General features: G+C 42.4%; 1 protein-coding gene across 1 annotated transcript in view; it reads left to right on the forward strand.

The window, feature by feature from the left end:
- The first annotated feature begins 1289 nt into the window (after window positions 1–1289).
- ELAVL1 (ELAV like RNA binding protein 1) overlaps window positions 1290–23241 on the forward strand; it is a 71436-nt gene continuing 49484 nt past the window's right edge. Inside the window, exons 1-2 of the mRNA XM_038383837.2 lie at window positions 1290–1750; window positions 20921–21104. Of these exons, the coding sequence (XP_038239765.1) occupies window positions 20933–21104 (172 nt within the window). The 5' untranslated portion in view covers window positions 1290–1750; window positions 20921–20932. The remainder of the gene's footprint in view (window positions 1751–20920; window positions 21105–23241) is intronic.

The raw sequence follows: 23241 nt of genomic DNA on the forward strand, positions 1-23241 counted from the left end.
ACAGATTCTGTGCACTGGGGCTAACCATAAATTCAAAGCGCCAACTGCCTCTAACTATATGAAATGTGCAGGTATCCAAGATAACTGTTTTCTCCAAATTGTATTATGGAGGGATTCAGGAGAATAAAAATCCTGAATGGTTATGCCCCTTAAGCTCACTGCAGAAAGTGCTCTGAGCCTACATGCAAGAGCAGGCCAGTTGAGTTTCTGGCGTATTGCAGGTCTCATGTTCACTGTAGACATACCAGAGCACAAACATTGACTTTTACTGTAACAATCTGTTTATCTTTGTGTCCTGTGTTTTGATATTGGCCCCACACACACAGGGATCATTTCACCCAGTCATGTCCTTTGATATCTGGGAATGCAGCTAGAGTTTTTCAATGATTCCTCCTTCTTGCTTTCCACCCTTATGACCCTATTGCTCTGAACATTTGTAGCCAGGGAGTGTTAAGTAGAAATCTCTGCAAGTAGAATTGGGGACAGGCCGAACAGGTGCTTGAAAGGCAGAAAGATTCCGATTTGCCAGGTCCTATGAAAGAGTGCTTAGGGTGCCCATGATTTTGCTTTGCCCAAAAATGCTTGGGAGCAGGGGAAGGGTGAACATCAGTATCCACTGCCCCAACTAAAAAATGAAAAGGGGTACTTGTGGCACCTTAGAGACTAACACATTTATTTGAGCATAAGCTTTCGTGAGCTACAGCTCACTTCCAATGAATTGGAAGCTGTAGCTCATGAAAGTTTATGCTCAAATAAATAAGGTGCCACAAGTCCTCCTTTTCTTTTTGTGGATACAGACTACCACGGCTGCTACTCTGAAACCTGCCCAAACTGTCATTTTGAAGCCTACTGCCCCTGTGAGCCTTTAACTCCTATAGTTGGAGCCTGACTCTTCTCTTCTCCTTTCATTCATTCCTCCGTTTCCTCATTTCTTTAACCTAAAGATTCCAAAGGAAAATTAACGTTTCGGCTCACAATTGTATCTTTGGTTTCAGAGCAGCAGCCGTGCTAGTCTGTATTCGCAAAAAGAAAAGGAGGACTTGTGGCACCTTAGAGACTAACAAATTTATTAGAGCATAAGCTTTCGTGAGCTACAGCTCACTTCATCGGATGCATTGTATCTTTGCCTTCTGGGACTGTGCTGACACCCCTTTTGCAAGCCGACCTCTCTCTCTCTCTTTCACTAAGTAGCTAAAGTTTCCTTCCCCTCAGAATCAAACCAGCGAGCGGAGTCTCTCTCTCTGAAAACACACGGCCCATCCTCTGCTCCACCAGCCCAGCCCCAGAAGGCCAGGCTGAGCCCTGCCGAGGCTCGCCGCTCCCCGTGCCCGGGACACGCTCCCCAAGTGGTGGAAGCAGCTTTGGCTAGCCGGGCAAAGCAAAGAGGGGGCTAGCTCCGCTCTGGACGGGGAGCGGGGCCGGACGCACAGCAAGTGCCAAGAAACGGGGCTCGTGGGCCCTCGCGGAGGCAGCCCAGCGGCTCCCGCTCCGCCTCTCCTCGCGCCAGGCCCGGGTCTCCCAACTCCAGCCTCCCGCGTCCGGCTCCCGCCCTCCAGGAGAGCCCGCCCCGGAGCTGCGATTGACGGACTGAGCGTTGCGCCAATAGGGCGCCGGCCACGTGTGCAAAGTAACCAATGGGGCTCGGCGGGCGGAGCGGGGGCGTGTGCCGGCGGCGCAGCGAGCGGCTTGTCTTGCGCGCTGCGGAGCTGTTCCCCTCCCGCTGCCCAGGCCTCGCCGGAGCCGCCGCCAGGTGAGGCCGGGCCGGGCCCGGTGTGCGGGTAGGCTGGGGCCAGGCCGGACTTGCCTCTTGGCGGTGGCAGGAGCGGGCCGCGCTGGGCCCGAGAGCGAGGCTGTGGCCTGGCCCCGCGGGGGAGACCTGGGGCCTGTGGGGGGAGGGGCAGGCCTGGGCCTGGGCCCGGGCCCGGGCCTGGGCCTGGGCCTTTGAAGGGGGAGACCCTGGCCTGCGGGGGGAGACCCTGGCCTGCGGGGGGCACATCAGTCCGGAGCTGGGGCCGGCGGAGGGGAGAAGTGGAGCCGGTTGCAGTGGTATTGTGTGTGCAGGGGGCAGGCCATGGGGCGCGGGTGTGGGCTTGTCTACAGCGTGTTCTGTTCTTTTTCTTCTCTCTTAAAATTCTCGCTGTTGGCAAGATTAGAGCAACTCCTCTGACTGGTGGGAGTACGAGTGTGGACGGGGATCCCACGTGCACTAACATTAGCGTTGTAAGTGGGGCCTGCTCTGCCTAAGGTTACCCACATCCTGTTCAATTCCAGAGTCGGTGGGAAACCTTGGCTATGAGCGCCCCGTGCTCCCCTCCGTGAGGTTGCTCTGGCCAGAGATCTTTCGAGTCAAGCCAAGTGTATTGAAAACCTGTATGTGTAGTGAGCTGGGTGATGGGGAGAATGTGTGTGTGTGGAGACAGTGTGTACCTGGATCTGGCCCATGGGGAGAGGGTGTGTTGTGTCTTCTTCTGATGCAGGGTGATTGATAATGAAGTGTATGTGGGGAGTGTGTGTTTTGTGCCTTGTTAGAAGCCGATGGAGGAATGTTTTGGGTCTTGGGGCCTTGGATATGTTGATATTTTGGAGAATAAGGGGGAAGGGGCTGGGTCATATAGAGTGTTTGACATGGTTGATGATGTAATCTACCTGATTTTTGTGATTCTTTCTTTCCTTCTTTCCTCCCTCCCTCCCTCCCTCCCTATCTTGCACTTGGATGCTGTATTGAATATTTGGAGTGTCATACATTAGTTAGAGTTGCTGACGACTCAGGTTTTTGGAATAAAAATGGTTCAGCAGTTTGAGAATGGGGTTAAGCAAAATAGTTTGGTCAATATTAAATTTCCAAACATTTTTAACATCATGAGCCAACTTCCTAGTCTAGATTAGGAACTCTGTGTTTGGTTTGGGCAAAGTCCAAGTCCAACTTCCTTCCATTGTACCCTCAAATTTCACCCAGATTTGACTGTTAAAAAAACATGCCATTTTTAAAGGCACAGAGATCTTTGTCATAACTCGTTCCTTAATTTACTGAACATTCCGGCTGCACTGCACATGCTGCCATGGCTGTTAAGCCTCCTGCATATGATATGCACCAAGTTGGAGTTTGAAGACAAGATACAGCAAGATGGGTTGCTTGCATGAAAATATGCTTGGGTGGGAATTGGTAGGCTATGCATTCATCTTTCCCCTTCTACTAGCTGATGTTGAGAGCAAGGGAGGCAAGTATTAGTGAGTGTGACATTTTACGGAAAAGGTAACTGAGATCAAGGTTACACAGGGACAGCTCTGGCAGAGAATCCACATCTGTAATTTAACAAAGCAAAATTTAATCAATTTTGCCACATTAACTCAAAATGAATATGCCAAATCTGTGTCGTAGGCCCAGGATCTGCAACCTTTGGGACACGGCCTGTCAGGGAAATCCGCTGGTGGGCCGGGCTGGCTTGTTAACCTGCAGTGTCTGCAGGTTCAGCTGTGGTTCACCGTTCCGGGCCAATGGGGCCTGCGGGAAGCGGCAGCCAGCACATCCCTTGGCCCACGCTGTTTCCCACAGCCCCTATTGGCCTCGAACGGCAAACCAAAGCCAGTGGGAGCTGCGATCGGCTGAACCTGCAGACGCTGCAGGTAAACAAACCAGCCCAGCCCATCAGCGGATTTCCCTGATGGGCTGTGTGCCAAAGGTTGCCAATCCCTGTCCTAGGCTATGCTTTTTGTAAAATGGGACTACACTAGTATACTCACCTTCATAAAATGCTTTGCCCACAGAGGAAAGCATAAATGCAACGCATCATTAACAAATAGCTAGTGAATGGACTGAAACTTTGGCTCATAACCAATAGACCACATTCCTTTCCCAGAGCTAGGAGTAGAGCCTAGAAATCCTGATTCTCAGGATTCTACTTCTGTCTATCAAAATGTCTTAACTTCCTGCTAGTAGATAGTCCTCAGAGATAGTGTCCTTCAACTGCTACTCTATAACAGAGTTCCTTAGCACAGGTGGTAGAGGCCTGTAGTGTAAATCTGAAGGTTCTTCTTTGAGTGTTTTCTATTCCCCTTGTTGGCAGGACAGGCCTATGCCTTCTTGGATGTCCTGGCCATACTGTCAAACTCCTTTTCTCTACTCTTACGAGACTAGAAGGTTAAACTCTCCAGTGCTGGCAGATCTCACGTGTGTAAACTGTGTTGGAAAAGGTTCAGATCCAAGAATTGCACAATCTCCTCTCCTTCCCCATCCCTCCATTATTAGAACAGGAAATATTCTCAGAAGAAGATTACCCAGAGGAACCTCCACAGGATGACTTTCAACGTGATGTTGCAGAAATGCAGAGTGGCTCATATCCCGATTACAGCATCAGCATAGCGACACAATCTCTATTTGAGGTTCCAATTAATGAAATTGAATTGTTTGATATGGCAGCTTTGGAGGAGACCTCATGTCTAGCCTTGGAGGTCGATCCCATAATATCAGAAACTAAAGTCGTCTTGCCTATATTAAAAGGGCTGCAGCAACTGGCAAAATTCCTTTGGTTCAAACCATCTTAGTGGTTGTGGTGTTGTCATCATTACTCCCATCATCGCATTGGTCATTGGGGCACCATCATCGATGAGCAATCAATCGTCTCCACCTCTGATGAGTGTGTGTTAGTGCTTGAGTCTCCGAAGTCCATTCCTGTCCACTCTTTTATGTTGTCAATCCATCTCTTCCTCTGTCTACGTCTTCTTTTCGTCCCCTGTACTGACCCTTGGAGGCTGATCTTGGATAGGCCAGGTGATCTTGTTACATGGCTGTAGCACTTCAGCTTGCGCTTCTTCATGGTCATCAGGAGGTGTTCATATGACCCAGTGTATTGGATCTCTTCATTAGTGACATGGTCGAAGTAGGAGATGGCCAGGATTTTACAGAAGTATCTCATCTTTACTATCTGTATTTTCTGTTCAAGTTCTGCTGTAAGAGTCCATGTCTCTAACGCATAGAAAAATAGAGATCACAATGCGTGCAGCAGTTTCAGTTTGGATTCCAGGGAGATGTTCTTATTCCTCCAGATTGGCTTTAGCTTTGCTGCTGCTGCTGTTTGCGCAGTTCTTGCCTGAATTTCTACCTTGGATCCTTCATCAGTGATTGCCCTCAAATACTTGAACTGTTTCACTGTCTCCAGCTCTTGTCCACTGACAGTGATATGTCAGCTGATCCCATCACATTTTTGTCATCAGCTTGGTTTTCTCTGCACTGATTTCGATGCCATATTTTGCAGAGGTTTCATCCAGTCGTTTCACAAGATTAAGTTAATCTTCACTGCCTGCCAGGCTGTCAATGTCATCAGCGAACCGAAGATTTAAGATTGTTCGCTTCCCCCCCCCCCCCCCCCATGCTGACTCTGTGTATGTGATCTTCTAGGGCATCAGTCGTTATGCGCTCCAAGTAGATGTTGAACAGTGTGGGCGAAAGAAGGCAGCCTTGTCAGACTCCAACAATGGTGCGAAACCACTCTCCTATTGTGCCAACTGCTGGCTTTGGCATACAGTTGTTTATTGGTAAGAATAAGCTTACGACCATCGCTGTACTTCATGGTTGGTTGCCCGGAGACCTTTGTGCCATACTCTGTCAAACGCCTTCTTGAAGTCAACAAAGACATGGTAGATGTCCTGCTGGTGTTGTAAGTTTTCTCACATAGATCACAAAGGTTGAAAATCTGTTCTGTGGTACTTCTTCCAGCACAAAAAGCTAGCCTGTTCTTTAGCAATGATATTCTCTGCTTGCGGCTTCAATCTGTTCAATCTGACTTTCAAAATCACTTTGCTGGGATGGCTAATTAAGCTTATGATCCGGTAATTTTGACACAATTGCAGGTTGCCTTTCTTTGGCAGAGTGATGATTAGTGATTGTGACTTGGTGAGTATATCTATTACTATTTCTCCTCCAAATTTCATTAGTTCAGCTGGGATGTCAATACCTATAGTCTTTCTGTTCTTGAGTCATTTCACAGCTGTCTCCACTTCATGTAGTATTGGACAGTCATCCTCCTCTGTTGAATCTGTGCTGTCTAAGACCCTAGGATCTCCATTTGTCTGCTGGTTGTATAGATCAGAGCAGTAGTTTGTCCACCTATTGGTGGTGTCACTTTCTTCTGTAAGACTATTCCCTTCTTTGTGTTTGAATTGCATTAGCTTTGGTCTGTCTGTCCTTTGTGAGATCTTTTACAACCTGGAAGGCTCATTTGCTATATTTATTATTGATACACTCATTTTACACATTTTAGAGCATTGTTTTTCAATCTATATCTCCTTGGCAACCTTCATTCCTTTCTTGATCTTTTTGCTAATTGCTCTGTATTTATCAGCTCCCTTAGTGCTGTTCTTGTCTCGAGTTCTCTTCTAATGTCACACACTTGTAGTATTTCATTTGTGTCAACCAGTCTGTAGAAGGTGGACAAATTATATCAAATCCCACAGGAGTAATTTTCTTGTTTTAATGTGCACGCTTTTCCAAGCTATTTGATTATAATAGCAGTACTGCAAAAGTCTCTTGGTCAGGTTTTCAATCTTCCACCCCCATGGATAAAGAGGTGGGGGAAACTTAGATTACCTGGGCAGGAAATAGTTTTCTTTTGTGTTCTTAAACATGCACATAGCTACCAACCAAACAGTTATGGTTTTAGAAAGAGTAAAGGAAGGCTATAATGTCTAATTTAAAGCCCTTCCTTTATCCAATCACTATGCAGCACCACCATCTCCTCCCTTGTGGGAACTCTTCTCATGAGAAACTATTAACAGAGGAAGTACAGGTGATTGTTAGTACAGGGGTTCTAGAACAAATTCGTCTGAATCCCAGAACCAAGGTTTTAATTTTGGTACTTTCTAATCCCCAGGTAGATCTTCTGTCGGCATAGATAGAATCTTTGCTGAGGCGCTACAGCAGCGCAGCTGCAGTGTTTTAAGTGTAAACAAGCCCTCAGTTGAAAATAATATTTTGTACAAAAATTCTAGATTGAAATAACATTAAGATAGCAAAGTCAAGCACCCAAAAGTTAGAAAATGCCAGAATTAAGGTTGCCTCTGGCTGTAATTCAGCACCTTGGGCCTGTGAATAATCAATTTTAATTACATTTTCACATACTACTTTTCCCCTCAGAATTACTCTTACTCATTCAGATCATGCAGTTGACTGAATTAAGTTTTGTGTAATTAGGTCATAGGACCCCTGCCTCATTAACTGCAGAACTTGGCAGGTATATAGTGAATGAGGAATGATGATCTTGTCAGTAAGGCACTAGATTTAGACCCTGCAGAACTGGGCTTTGTCCCTGGCTTTGCTATATACTTCATATTCAACATCAAATCAGAATGTTAGAGTTGGAAACTGTGGGTATATCGACATCAGGGTTGTCAAACAGGGGATCGAGAGCCCTCAGCTGGTCACAAGGTTATTACATGGGTGGTCGTGAGCCTTCAGTCTCCACCCCAAATGCCACTTTGCCTCCAGAATTTATAATGGTGTTAAATATATATAAAGTGTTTAATTTATAAGTGGGGGTTGCACTCAGAGGCATGCTATGTGAAAGGGGTCACCAGTACAAAAGTTTGAGAACTGCTAATCAACATGAAGACTTAAAAAAAACCCAAAAACCCCCACAGCTGGCTCAGGCTTATGGGGCTTGGGCTTTGGGACTGAAAAATTGCTATGTATACATTTTGGTGTTGGGTTGGAGCGCAAGCTCTGGGACTCTGTGGGAGTGGAGAGTCCCAGAGCTTGGGCTCCAGCCCGAGCCCAAATGTCTACATAGCAATTTTTACCCCTGCAACCTCAGCACTGGGAGTTCAAGTCAGCTGACCTGAGCGAGCCACAGCTTTGCTGCAGGGCTTGTATCTCTTGCAGATGTACCTAAAACGTTCCTTGCGTTTTGGGTGTCTGAAACACTTAAGGTCTGATTTTCAGTATGGTGCGCTTTCTATTCTGGTTGAAGTCAAAGAAAGCTGTAGGTGTTCAGTGCTTTGGAAAAATCAGGCCCCAAATGTCTCGGGTTGAATGTTTGGTTAGCAATGCATCCAGAATTAGTGGACACTTATGCAAATGTTGACCTCAAAGTCTGTGCCTCAGTTTCCTGTCCGTGAAAAGGGGGTGACTTCCCTTCCTTGTATGGGTGTTGTAAAGACAAATTCATGTCTGTGAGGTGCTGACACTACACTGATGAAGGTCACTGAAAAGCCTGTGAAGAAATTAAGTTCCATATTCAGAGCAGAGTTTTGTCTGTCTGTAGTAAAGAATGTGTGAGACCACAGACTGAAAAGATGATAAAGAAATATTGAATGTTGATCTTTTGAGTTTTGTCCATTCTGTGCACTGAAATGAGGATGGGGTTCTGGGATGAGGGGAATATGATCTAAAGCAGTGATACTCAGATCTCAGTGGTTTAAGAGCCAAATTAGTGATCAACGTTGCCTAACGAGCCACAGCAGTGTGACTTCATTGTTTCATTGACTATAGTACTATATATTTATATTTAAACAGTATGAGAGGGGAAATATTTGGTTATATATACCCACAGCAAAATGACTATCCACGTATTATTATTTTATCAGCTACAGTTGGTTAATAACATAGTAAAAACATCCTGATTAGTTAATAACTTGGATTGGTTAATAATTAAATCAGTGTTTTGATACCATTTGCTTCAAAGAGCCACAGGAGACTCATTAAAGAGTCACTTGCGAGCCTCAGTCTGAATATCATTGATCTAAAGACTGTAACCTGGATACACACAAGCCCACTACCAAAAGTGAAAAATATTTGTGCTTGGTGTTTTAAGGAATGTAATTGGTAGTGTACTATTTACGCACAGTTTTTAGTCATAGATTGTTGATTAGTTTTCTAATTAATATATTTTATAAAATGTAGCATACCACATTTCTTCTGCTTTATAACTTCTTGACTTCATTCCACATTTCATTATGTGGTGTATTTCTTCCTGCACTGTTTTATTTTTAATGGTACTTTACCTCTGCCCACCAGTACTTTTATCTTTCCTTATTATTCTTTACTTCATTTATTTTTCTCTTTTACTCAGTTCCCTACTTTCTAGTTTATCTCTTAAATGTCTTCAGTCTGTCCATTTATCCCATTACCTGCACATGTACGCCCCTCCTCAGGAGAAGTGAGCTGCAGCATTTTTGAGCCATTCTGCTTCCTGACTCTCCACTCCACTCAGCATTGAAATATGGAAACAGTCCATCAGGGTAATGTAGAAAAAGTTTAATTTATTCTCTAAAAATAGTCATGTGAAATGTCACATTAGACATCCAATTAAAATTTAACTCTGACCCGCAAAACATAGCTTTCAACAAATGCGTTTCTTTTCAAGTTATAAAAAGTTCAAAAATTTGAAACAACTTGTTTCAATACAAACTTAACTCCCAAGCATCAATTTATGTAAATATCTTAGGTGTGTTTAACTGTGGAATACAAAACAGTTTTGTGTAATAACTTAAAAGTGAAAATATTAGTGTCTGATATTAATATGCAATTAAATTCTTAAACTTCATGTTAAAAAAAAAAATGAATAGAGGCTTAGCAAAAAGCTTATAGAATCCAATTGTGTATATTGACCATTATGACTGCGTAATCTTATTGTTTCTCCCATTTCCCTCCTATTGTTTTTTACTTTCACTTGTTTCTTGTCTTAATCTAGCTTTTAAACCCTTAAAGGAAGGGGTCAAGTCTTCCTTTATGGTTTTTGTGCAATGAGGGCACCAATTCTCCAGTTTCTGTGTGGTGTTCTTTACAGACAACTCCTTCAGTGCCAACAGATGTGTATAACAATACACAGGATGTAGAATTCAGCAGATAGCAATGTACGCTCTGAAGGGTTCCCTTTTCCAGTCTTCTGGCACGCAGCATTTTCTTGGGTCGAACTGTTAAGGTTAAGACCAACTTTCTGTTGAAGCTCAACTCTTCTGAGTGCTTTAAAATCTACATGGTTACTCCAATTGCCTTGAATTTGGTGTGCCTCATGGCAGTGGGGGTTCAGTTAGTGAGCCAGTTTGGGAATATTTGACCAAGGGGTTTCTGAGATACAGCCCTCCTTCCTTGTCTTCTCCCCCTCCCCCCTTTTTTTTTTTTTTCAAGTTGAGAAATTCTAGCACCTTTGTTGCTCTTGGATAGAGATAAAACCAGATTATCACACCAGACCTTCTACTGCTCAAAGGTTACCCCAACAGAGTGCATGGCACCCACCAGCCCTCTAAGGAAAATCAAATTAAAATGTTTGGAAAAGATTTTTCTTCTCCTGTTAGGCTTGTTGTCTGCCTCATGTACTTGGTCTCACTCCTAATAGATTGCACTGAACATGCACAGAGAAGTTAACAGGATTGTAAGTCTTCAAAATTTCCCAGACTTCAGGGGTTCCCAAACTCTTTGCCAGCAGAACCCCATTTTATTTATTTTTTCTCCCAGGATCCCAGACAGCATGAATGATGCCATTTTTTGCTACAAAATTGCATAATCTGCACAGCATGACTTCGTACGTATAGTGTGTGCGTGATCCTCCATTCATTGTGACCACAAGATCACCGTGTTTGGAGCAAAATGTGACCGACCTCCAGTTTGGGAACTGCTGCAATAGTCCACTTAACCTACCCACTGAGTGAGAGTCACTCAGTTCAAGTTTCACCTGGGGCAGAAATCTGGAAAAGATTGGGAGGCATATTGCTAAAGTTCATCTGTAAAGTTTTCTTTTAATTATTATTGTTTCAGAGGAATGTAATCTGAGTACAGCAAAATATTCAGAAGGCGCTGAAACTTTTTGAAAAGAAAGTAACTTAAACATGTGAATGTTCTTTGAGAGGTCAGAGGTGATTAGGGGTGCAAAAGTAGGTGGTAATAGGGGAAAGGGGTTTGGCTCTGCTGTTAGGGATGAGGTATGAGGAGGAGGAAAAAGAATGGTAGGAAAGGATTTCCCTTGGCATCTTAAGATGAAAGGTAACTTAGGGGTTGACTGCCTCTCTTTTTATAGTGCGGTAAATTGTTGAAAAGCATATCTCTTAAAGTTCATTGACCATGCTTCAAGAAGCAGGGAGGTTTCTTGGGCGTGCATTCTCCATCCCTCATAGGTCAATGGCTCTCAACTTTTTCAGACTACTGTACCTTTTCAGGAGTCTGGTTTCTCTTGCATACCCCATTTCACCTAGCTTAAACTATTTGCTTACAAAATCAGTTCTAAAAATACAAAAGTGTCACAGCACCCTATTACTGCAAAATTGCTTGCTTTCTTGTTTTTACCATATAAAATAAATCAATTGGAATATAAATATTGTACTTGAATTTCAGTAGATAGGATATAGAGCAGTATAAACAAGAGATTGTGTATAAAATTTTAGTTTGTACAGACTTCGTGAGGGCTTTTTTATGTAGCCTGTTGTAAAACTTGGCAAACATCTAGATGACTTGATGTACCCCCAGTTGAGAACAACTGCCATAGCTAGTTGATTTGTCACCTCTTCCTGTTATTAGCTAGATGGCTTTGTTTACCTTTTATGTAAACATACCTTCATTGTCTGCTTGAGGACCAGGCTGGTTAGACAAGTGAATACATAATTCTTTATGATCCAGAAATGCTAACTCCCCAACCACCTTGTGAGCTTTGATGGTTTTGTTTACTGTATATGTAAATTGCAGTTCCATTGTCACTGGTCTCCCTGGTTCATTTGTATTCAAGACCTGGGTAGACCTGTTTCTACTTTGTCCAAATACAGACTTCAAAGCATAATATAATTGAGTATTCATAGTTACTCATAGTGTCAATATGTATATTTTTAATGATATTAATCACCAATGTTTTCAAATGATGCCTTACAAGGTATAGTTTATATAGATATCATTGCAGTAGCATGTAGGGGGTGAATCCAGGGTGCTTAGGGTCACAAGGCTGAGAGCCCTTTTGTGTGTATGCTGGGATTTGGGGGAGCCCTACATTTCTGTGAGGGTCTGAGCCCCTCTCACTGCCTGCTTGTGTGTTCTAGGATCTGGAGGACCTTACTCCTCTTGAGGTGTCTGAGCTTCTTTTTGTGCTCCTCCATGTGACGAGGATCTGGGGTGGGAGGTGTGGTGCTACCGGGGCTGGAGGTAATGCTAGGGGGCAGGGGGCTGCCAGAGTGTGTGGGAGAGGCCCCTTTTGGAGGAGTGGTGGATCTGGGGTATGGCTGGGGAAGCCTGGCTGCAGCAGGGGCAGGAGTCTCAGCTAAAGGTAAGAAGTGGAAGTGAGAGGTGCAGCTTAGGTTACATAACCAAGGTAGCATGCAGCGTTCCAGTAAGCCGCTGCCTTGTGATATGTGTATGCAGCTGCTTAGGGCGGGAGTCAGTAAGAAGCAACTTCTTGCATGTGAATGGATTGTATTGCCAACTATTGGCATGATGGGGAGCTGAAAGTGTTGGCATGAGGGGGGCCTACATACTGGGGGGAATGGTGAGGCAGGGGGTGAAGGAGAGACACACCAATCTTCTCACACATACTTAAAGTTACTAAGTCATCTAAGGTTTTGGGACATAGACCATGCATGACATTTCTCTCCCCAGCCCTGTTAGCAGCTATACATTGCAAACATTTCAAAACGTGGACCCATTGTCTTCATTCCACTGTAACAATATGTACAAAAGCAGGGAGGAGAATTGAGGAATGGCATAGTAACCATGTGGCATAGAGGAAAGGCTTCTGGACTGGGATTATTCCTACCTCTGCCACTGGCCTGCTTGGTGACCGTGGGCAAGTCACTTTAACCTATCTGTGCCTCAGTTTCCCTATCTGTGCCTCAGTTTCCCAATCTGTAAAATGGGAATAATGATGTAAAGCTGTTTGAGACCTAGTGATGAAAAGTCCTCTATAAAAGCTAGGTCTTTTGATTACCCACAGTAGCATATCAACTGTAAACCAAAGGTGAGAACTCCAACTGTCTAGAAATGAGCACTAGCTCCTACCAACGCTTTTTTTTTCTGTTTAACTCTGCATTAATAAAGGCTTTTCCCATTTAATTTCCTAGTATTATTAAAGTTCTAACTCAAAGCTCTGAACGCCAGGAAGCAGCATTTAAGGTAAATGCCCACACAACCTAAATTCTGCCCTTTGGGTGATGCCCCAATACACCCACAACGTGCACACTCCCGTGCTGCCTTTTCACTGTAATGGAGAGTAGCTACCTGTGCTTGCTGTATGCTCGAACACCGAGCCTACTCCCCCAACAGAATACTATCCTTTCATCGCCTCTTTCCGCTTGTACATAAGACAGAGCCTAAATCTATTCTTTCTTCTGCCCATCAATAAATCCACAGCCTGTTCTCATCTCCCATCTCACTACTGACCGTACCCATGGTAAGGGTGCCATGCTATTGACACAACCTACACAATCCTATATTGACATAATGCAGACTGAAACCTCAAGGTACACATGCACTTATTTCCTTCGATCACACGCAATGGGGGCTCAGCCCCAGATCTCGTATCACAATCACAGTTCTTCCAAGCTGCTCCAACTTACTTTCCCCCCCCATTCAGTGAAGCTACACCTGACACAGTGAATGCATTTGGAGTGCATCTAGATAATTCCCAGTAGCTATTATTGCCAGCTTCAGGGGGAAAACTAAAATGTGCGGGCTTTTTTCTGTATTTCCTGGTTTTCAGAAGTTTGAGTTTTTCTGAACTCAACATTCTGCAAGGGCATGAGGCATCATCAGACAACTCTAACTCTGTTTTAACAAAGATTTTTGCCACTTACTACAAAGCATTTTCAGGTCAAAAGGGTTGACAGCTTTTCCTTATTGGCTTTTGCTGCTAATGGATGAAAGTTCTCTTTGTGCTTTGGTGGTGGACACTTGAGCATTAATATCAAATGTGCTAATTTTTCCTATTTAAATGCAATCATTTGAAAATTCCCACCCCCAATTTTGTTGTCCCTATAACTTACTAAATCGGTGTAGGTATACTGTACATGTTCTGGTGCCTGAGCACCTTACAGATTTGTTAATCATTGTAGCAATGAAGATATGTTTGCAGGTTGCATGTATTGTTCTGGCAGGGTCTGGTGCTCCTTTGAGTCGGTGTATCCTGGTCTATGGGAAGCTTACTTCTGATGATGAGCTTGGAGAGGTTTGAGGGTTGGTTGAAGGTGAGAAGATGGAGTTAAGGACAGATTTGGGAGGGGGGGATGGGCCTCCATTAAATATAGGTTATAGTTGTTTGTTACCCCATATAGGTTTCAATGTGGGGCAGTAGGTGTCAACTAGGGGTGTGCAGTTGGAGCGGGTTTTATTTCCATCTTAATGCAGGTTCTCTTGGGGTATTTGGGTGGCCTGTTCTATGATTCAATCTGCTCTCTGGTGGAGTGTCCTTTGTGTGGTGAAGGCAGTTTTAAGTGTGTTTTTTAAGGTATGTATCTGGTGTGATGTTGCACTCCGTATGATTTTATGGAAATATGCTTATGAGTGTAAATATAATGCAACTGGAATATGCTTTATGCAAAAGGTCTCTTGTAAGGTATCATTACAAAGCTTATCTATTGAGTGTGTTCATCCCATTTTTATGAATGTATCGTTCTTGTATCTGAAGCTAGAAATATGAAGTATTTCTCTGAAGTCCTATTGTAACTATGCAAAGTATGGGCCATTAATGGTGGCCTCGCATCTTGATGGCTCCTATTAACTAGGACAATTGGTTGTAAATGGCTCTGTTTACTTGTAAGCCTTCCTATATACCTGTGTGCCAGCCAGTGGGTAATGAAGTCTCACATGTGAACATGTCACCATGATACTAGAATCCATCTTAAACCTGGTGCTTTTCCATTTAGAAGGAAGGGTGGGAATCCAGCGAGAGACTAAGGATTCCCGCCTTGTGCCAAAGATATAAAAGGGGGTGGAACAGAGCCAGAGATCCCCTAGTTACCACCTGAGCTGGAGCTAACAAGGACTGCACTGGGGGAAAGGATTGGGCCCAGACTATGGAGGAGTCTAGTCTGTGAAAGAAGCTTATTGGAACATCTCTGAGGGTGAGATTTACCTGTATTCAGTTTCTTAAATGTATTAGGCTTAGACTTATGTGTTTTTGTTTTTGATTTTGCTTGGTAACTTACTTTTGTTCTGTCTGTTATTATGTGAAGTCACTTAAATCCTACTTTTTATACTTAATAAAATCACTTTTGTTTATTAACAAGCCCAGAGTAAGTGATTAATACCTGGGGGAGCAAACAGCTGATATCTCTCTATCATTGTTATAGAGGATGGACAATTCATGAGTTTACCCTGTATAAGCTTTAAACAGAGTAAAATGGATTTATTTGGGGGTTTGGATCCCATTGGGAACTGGTTGTTGGAGATAGGTAACCTGCTGAGTGTCCTAACCTTTTCAGTTAAAGCCTGCAGCTTTGGTTGTGTGGTTCAGACCTGGGTCTGTGTTGCAGCAGGCTGGCATGTCTGGCTCAACAAAGCAGGATTCTGGAGTCCCAAGCCATCTGGGAAAATGGGCTTAGAGGTAATTCCAGCATGTCAGGTGACAGCCTCAAGGGGGTCTCTGTGACCGAACCTGTCACATCCAGGACTTCATCCTCTGAACATATTCTGTGGTATCTGAGTGCCTTGCTGTACAGAACAGATTTCTTGGTGTGTTTGGGGTAGTTACTGGATCTATGAAGGTAGGCGTGGTGATCCAGGAGTTTCTAATACATAGTTGTCTGTAGGATTCCATTGTTGAAGGCGATTGTGGTGGTCAGAAAGTTGATGATCATGTGGGAGTGTCCCAGGGAGGGAGGGAGGGATGGATGGATGGATGGTGGTGGTTGAAGTTGTGGTGAAAAATCTATGAGGGAGTTTGTCTGTTCAGAGGATGAAAATATTTATGTATCTCAGGTACATCATTTGGTTTTGTAGTGCATTTGTCCAGAAATTGTTCTTCAAGCTTGGCCATGAAGAGGCTGGCATATTGTGGAGTCATCCCAGTACAGAGAACTGTTCCCATGGTTTGGACAAAGTGTTTGATAACAATTTTACATTCAACAACAATGAGGATGAAATAGATGAGTTTGGCGATGTGTTTGGGGTGGATAGCTGCATGTTGTTGATTGTCTTGGAAATATTTGAGGCAGGCAGGTATCCTGTCATTGTGAGGGAGGTTGGTATATAGAAAAGTGACATCCTCGGTGGCAAGGATGGTGTTCTGAGGGAAGTTGTTAATGTTGTGGAGTTTGTGGAGGAAGTCAGTTGTGTCCTGGAGGAAGGTGGCCTTTTTTGTGATTCGTGGTTTGAGGATGGTTTCTATGAGTCCTGATTTTTCCTTCAGTAAGAGTGCTGTCAACAGGTATGATGGATCTGCCTGGATTCCCTTGTTTATGCATCTTGGGAAGCATGTACAAGGTCCCTGGGGTAGGCTCTTGGGAGGATGAGTTTATAGAGTTTGTCTTGGAGTTGTTCAGGAAGGATTTGTGGTCCTTAAATTTCTGGGTGAATTGCAGCATGGACTCTGCTTTGAGTTCTTTATAGCAGGGCTTTGGAGCTGTGCTCCGACTGCACTCCAGCTCCAGGCAAAAACCTGCTGCTCCGTAGGCTCCGCTCCAAAGCCCTGCTTTATAGTATGTGGGTTTTGGAAAGCTTGTTAACGTAGTCCCCATAGTTGAGGACTATGATGGCATTTCTTTTGTCAGATTGTTTGATCAGTATGTGGTTAGATAATCTAATCACCAGATTAGACTTCAGGGACTGCATAGCTGTCGTCTCAAAGGTGGAGAGATCCTGGTGTATGTGATGCTTTTTAAGGATTTCACAGTCAATTTCTTTCAAGATGTAATCAATGTAATAATCAAGGGTGTGGTTTTGTCTGCTCTGTGGTGTCCAGTCAATTCTTTTTTCTTATGAGTGTCAATGGGGATGTGGTAATATGAATGGTGTCCTCAGAGTGGTGTGAAAGAATTTTAATTGAATCCATAACTCTTTTAGGCATCAAAAATCACAGGCTGAATAGAGACACTGGTTTTATGGCTTATTACAAGAATCTACAAGACCACCACAATCGCCTTCAACAATGGAATCCTACAGACAACTATGTATTAGAAACTCGTGGATCACCATGCCTACCTTCATAGATCCAGTAACAACCCTTCCCTAGCTGCCTTCTTCCCCCCCGCCCCATCCTTACTTTCCCTCCTGTGAGTAGAGGAGTGTTCACATGCCACTTCATTTGAATGATCATAAGAATGGCCATACCAGGTCAGACCAAAGGTCCATCTAGCCCAGTATCCTGTCTTCCAACAGTGGCCAATGCCATGTGCGCCAGAGGGAATGAACAGAACAGGTAGTCATCAAGTGATCCAAGCCCTGTCTCCCATTTCCAGCTTCGGGCAAACGGAGGCTCTGGACACCATCCCTATCCATCCTGGCTAATAGCCATTGAATGACCTATCCTCTATGAATTTACCTAGTTCTTTTTTGAAACCTATTATAGTCTTGGCCTTCACAGCATCCTCTGGCAAGACTGTGCATTGTGTGAAGAAATACTTCCTTTTTGTATGTGTTAAACCTGCTGCTTTTGAATTTTGTTTGGTGACCCCTAATTCTTGTGTTATATGAGAGTAAATAACACTTCCTTATTTACTTTCTCCACGCTGGTCATGATTTTATAGACCTCAGTCGTATCCCCCCTTAGTCGTCTCTTTTCCAAGCTGAAAAGTCCTAGTCTTATTAATCTCTCCTCGTATGGCAGCTGTTACATACCCCTCATCATTTTTGTTTCATGTATTTCAAAGGATCAAAATGCAACTTCTTATGCTAAGCAATCTGTTGCATCTTGTATTTAGCTGTGACACTTTGTACATTTCCCAGACCTGAGGAAGAACTCTGTGTAAGCTCGAAAACTTGTCTCTCACCAACAGAAGTTGGTCCAATAAAAGATACTACCTCACCCACATTGTGTCTTATAGAAATTTTAGACAAAATGTGATATCTCACTGATTTATTTATTTATATGTATATTTAAAAAAATTATTTTAACCATAGTACTTTTAACTTTTTAAAAAGTGAGTGAACATTTTCATTCATTCTGAGAATTGACCTTCAGTGTTGTGGTAACACAGATTTGAATCCGAACTACAAGGGTAAGCGAAACATAGGCTTGTTGTGGAACTCTTTCAGTGGATTCCAAGGCCAGATGGCACCATTGTATCTAGTCTGACTTGTATAACAGAGGCCATAGAACTTCCCCAAAATAATTCCTAGAAGAGATCTTGTAGATGAACATCTAATTTTGATATAAAAATGATCACTGATAGAGAATCCACCATGACCTTTGGTAAATTATTCCAATGTTTAATTGCTCACTGGTAAAAATGCGCACTTTATTTGCAGTCTGAATTTGTCTAGCTTTAACTTCTAGCCATTTGATAGTGATATACCTTTCTCTTCAGACTGAAGAATGCAAAACCTATGGGTAGCCAAACTAGGAGAGTGTATGGAGTTTAGTATTTCTGAATAAGATCGCTGTGGCTGAAAGGTAAAATGGCTTCAACGCTTCCAGTGGCTGGCATGAGGGTGTTATACTGCGAAGGAAGGATGGTATTAGAAAAATCTAGTGTGAAGCACATGATATCACTTGCGGGGTGGGTGTTTGCATACCTTATTTATACATCAATGTATTGAATCAAGGTACTCTGATTCCATGGTGACAAGCATAACACAACATTTTAATGTTGAAGGTTTATAGGTACAGTAAAAAGAAAAGGAGTACTTGTGGCACCTTAGAGACTAACAAATTTATTAGAGCATAAGCTTTCGTGAGCTACAGCTCACTTCATCGGATGCATTCTGTAGCTCACGAAAGCTTATGCTCAAATAAATTTGTTAGTCTCTAAGGTGCCACAAGTACTCCTTTTCTTTTTGCGAATACAGACTAACACGGCTGCTACTCTGAAACCTGTCATTATATAGGTACAGTAGTTTCATAAGTTTATATGGAGCCTGGCAGGAATACGGGGGTGGAAAATTTTGCATCTGTATGCTGTCCAAAGTGTAGGGTCCTGAAAATTGGTGGTGGTGGTACATATTTCTATCTAGAACTCCAGTTTAACATCGTGCTGCACTCTGGGTTAAATTAATCTTGTATGCTGATGGGTTCTTTGTGTAATCAGGAACTTTTTTTTTAATGTAACTTGTTACAAAACGTGTGTGTAGGATGCTGTAAAAAAAGAGTACTAATATATAGTGATCAAAAGGGACTGGTTCAACTTACCAAATCACTCCCATCACCAGTTATATAAAGCAGCAGTTGGAATTTTATTTCTACAGGGAAGATTAGTAACCGTGGATGGTGGACAGTGCTCATGGACATAGATTTTCTTTTGAAAATGTTGTTGTAATTGGGCAGACATAAGGTTATGCCAGTGCACCAATTCCTAGTTGTGTACAGTAGGGACCTCGATCACTTAAGAATATTCTTTATGCCCATTGTTTTTAAATAACCATCTGCTTAGGCATCACCCTGTTCAGTAGGAGCTGTTGCAGCCCTTTGGCATAGGGGAAGGAGTGCTAGGCTGAGAGCTGGAATTCTGAGTTCTAGTCCCCATTCTTCCACTGATTCTGTGCAGCCTGTGTATGTGGCCTTGTAACTCAGTAACACCTAGTTTAGAAGGCAGGGAAGTATAATCTCCCCCCACTGAGATTTGCACAAGATCATTTCAAACAGCTGGGAAAATAATCTAGTCTCTAATTTCAGAGGGGTAGCTGTGTTAGTCTGTATCAGTAAAAACAACGAAGTGGGTTATGTCCCATGAAAGCTTATACCCAAATAAATTTTAGTTTTTAAGGTGCCACAAGGACTCTTGTCTCTAATGTTGCAGACCAAGTCTCTGCCATCTAGCTACTTTGTTTCTGAGATGAATGTGCCAGGCCTGTGTGTTTGTCTGGGCTTTCTATAACCCCTAGGCCCCATTTCCCTCCTGAGCCAGGAATAGAACCTGGCAATCCTAATTCTCAACATTCCCAGATAGTTGTGTAAATCCCTGCCCTTCTGGTAGCTGGCCCACACAGTGGGTTATAGCCTGATATTGTGACCAGTTATTCATTTAGCTCAGGTAGTACATCTCTATTGTGGATTTAAAAGTTCTGGATTCAAGTCCTTCTGATGTCTTAAGTTGGGTGAGAAGGTCAGTATGACTTCACATGAAACTTCTGCATTTTTTCAGTTTTTTTTAAACTTAAAAAATTATAATAAAAAAACCACTCCTGTTAAAAGCACGCTTGAGTTTCAAAGTCAAGCCCTAAACTAAGAAATGCCAGAATTAAGGTTTTTATGCAATCTTATGTAATTTGCCTCTTGTATATGTATTATGAATTATTTGTCTTCATGTGATCACATGCTATCAGTTCTACAACACCCTTGCTTCATTCTGTATAAAGGCTGGACAGTGTATAAGGTAGAGGTTTGTAAGAAAATAACTTGTAGTTAAGACACTGCACTGGAACCCAAGAGAACTGGCTTCTATTTCAGTCTCTGCCGCAGATTTCCTGTTACATTGGGTGAAGCTGTCACTCCTGCAATCTGTGTTCAGCCCCTTGCTCATCTGCATTATAATAACTCTTTTTTAACATAGTTTTGTGTATGTGATTTGCTATACGTTGAAATGTACCTAAAAATATATTTTCACTCCTGTTCTCTTCCCCCCCCCCCCCATTTATTGAAGTGAACATCTGGGGTTGTTTTCAGTGGTTCAGGTTTGTTAGCTTAACAGAATGAAGTAGTTTGGAATTTTTTTTGAAAAATACTGGAGTTTTCCTTTTAAGAACTAAACATAATGTATAGTTTTGAAATAGTTACTTGAAGCTTTCAATTGAATACAGGCAGAAAAAGTTCAATTTATTTTAAAATGAAGATGTAGACCTTATTTGTGATTTTTCTCTTTGCAGATATTTTATAAAATGTCTAATGGTTATGAAGATCACATGGCTGAAGATTGTAGGGATGACATCGGTAGAACAAATTTAATCGTGAACTACCTCCCTCAAAACATGACGCAGGATGAGTTACGGAGTCTATTTAGCAGTATTGGCGAAGTTGAATCTGCTAAACTTATTCGGGACAAAGTTGCAGGTATAATCTAGTCTATACAAAGTTTTGCTTTTTGGTAGACTGCTTGCTCAAACCCTTGACTAAATGCAATTCAAGTAAATATTTTTGAATATCTGTGTATATTGTCTGCAGCTACCAGCAATGAACACAACTAGATTTAATGCAATGTTAAGATTAAGATATAAAGTATTATAAAGTCAAAACATTTCATAAATGAAGGGGCTAAATTCATCTCTTGAATTAGGAGGTGCAGCTCATTAACTTAATTCAGACCCTGATGTGAACAGGTCCATTTAACCTGTAAATTCTTCTGCAATATTAACTTGGCCTTATTGAATAAGTTGAGACGTAGACCGTGCAAACAGTGTCTTCAAAACAGGAAAATACTACATGTGCAATGTGCCTTATATAGTGTTGCAGGAGAAAACCTTAAGGAATTTTCTTATTTGAGTGCTTTATTTTGTGACCTTAACATTGCTCTAATGCTAATTCCATTTTAACTTCCCAAGTTCTTTAAGGAAGAAGGCAGGATGAAGCTCAGGGAAAAGTAATAAACACAGAGCTGCTTAGTCTTGTGGAATTTGATGGTTCTTTGAAATTCAGCAAATGTCATCAGAGCTGTAACTTTCTTGATACACCTATTCATCTTATTAGCTAAGAAGGTTCATTAGCAGAGCCTTTATCAGCTTCTTGGTATGGAAATAATGAGGTGGTTGGAGTATAAAGGTACTGTAATTTTTGACATGCTAATCAGTTTCCTATATTTACAAGTTCTGCTCATCCTTGTTCAGAATCTTTTGAGTTTACAATTTCCTGCTTCAGTAGGTGAGGTTGTAAATTCCTATAACCAAGTAGCTGTGCAGCTAACTGCCTGTGGATGCATGTTTGCCTACACCCATGTCTAAGCATGCAGCTAACAGCCTATTGGAATTTTCTACAGCATTTCGTGAATCCTGCAGTTCAAAGATTTTTACTCGCTTCTTCAAAATTAGCAAAGCCCATATAGTTCATTAAGGCCTATTTACATACCAAGTCTGAAGCTTCAAAATTCAATGGATGAGTTACCCTCATGAATAAAAACTAATATTTTTACAGAATGTCAGTTTTGCTAAAGACAAAGCATGTAAAATTTTGTGCAAAAGGTGAATATTTTAGAAAGCATGCATGTGAGAACATGTGACTACAGCAGAAATAAATTTCTCTAAGGTGCCACAAGTACTCTCATTCTTTTTGCTGATACAGACTAACACAGCTACCACTCTGAAACCTACAGCAGAAATGGTTTTGCAACTTTAGAGACTTTTTCTCTCCCTTCTTCCCTTTCCACTATCACTGCATCTGATTCTGGAAGGTCTGGTGTGGAGTTTCTGCTATTCTTTTCCCCTAATCTGTCTTGTGTTTTTTGGATCATCCTTTGCTATGAATAGCTCCAATACTTGACTGTGTTTCATTACTTTCCCAAGCAGCTATAGGGTGGAATCTATGAGCCGCAGCACAGACATTGGCGCTACATGCATATTTGAGAAGACATTGGGCATCAGTTAACATTTGGAAGATGATTTTTCTCCTTATGATGGTGTTTTTATTCTTGTTTTCTGCAGAAATGATGATCTAGACCTTTTTATGAGGGAAAACTACTTATTGTTAGCGAGTGGATTTTTCATCTCTTATAGAATCATAGAATATCAGGGTTGGAAGGGACTTCAGGAGGTCATCTAGTCCAACCTCCTGCTCAAAGCAGGACCCATCCCCAATTTTTGCCCCAGATCCCAAAATGGCCCCCTCAAGGATTGAGCTCACAATCCTGGGTTTAGCAGGCCAATGCTCAAACCACTAAGCGATCCCTGCCCCCCGATTCCTGTCCATCTTTAATGTCTTAATACTTCAAATATTTGAAAAACGGCATGACTCCCTTCTTAATTGTTGCTTGAATTATGTGAGATTGTTGTTCTAATCTTACCTCATAAATTAATCCGTCCGACCACGTTTGTTGCTGTAAGCTGTATTCCACTGCATCATTATGTCTCTGGTAATACAAGATCACACCTAGAATAATATGTTCTGCACTGGACACGAGCAAACTACAAAGAGCTACTACATACCTATGTTCATATATATATATTATTTTTACGGCCAGAAAAGACAACTTGGGCATGGT

This window comes from Dermochelys coriacea, chromosome 25 (genome assembly GCF_009764565.3).
Source record: "Dermochelys coriacea isolate rDerCor1 chromosome 25, rDerCor1.pri.v4, whole genome shotgun sequence".
NCBI classification, from domain to species: Eukaryota; Metazoa; Chordata; order Testudines; family Dermochelyidae; genus Dermochelys; species Dermochelys coriacea.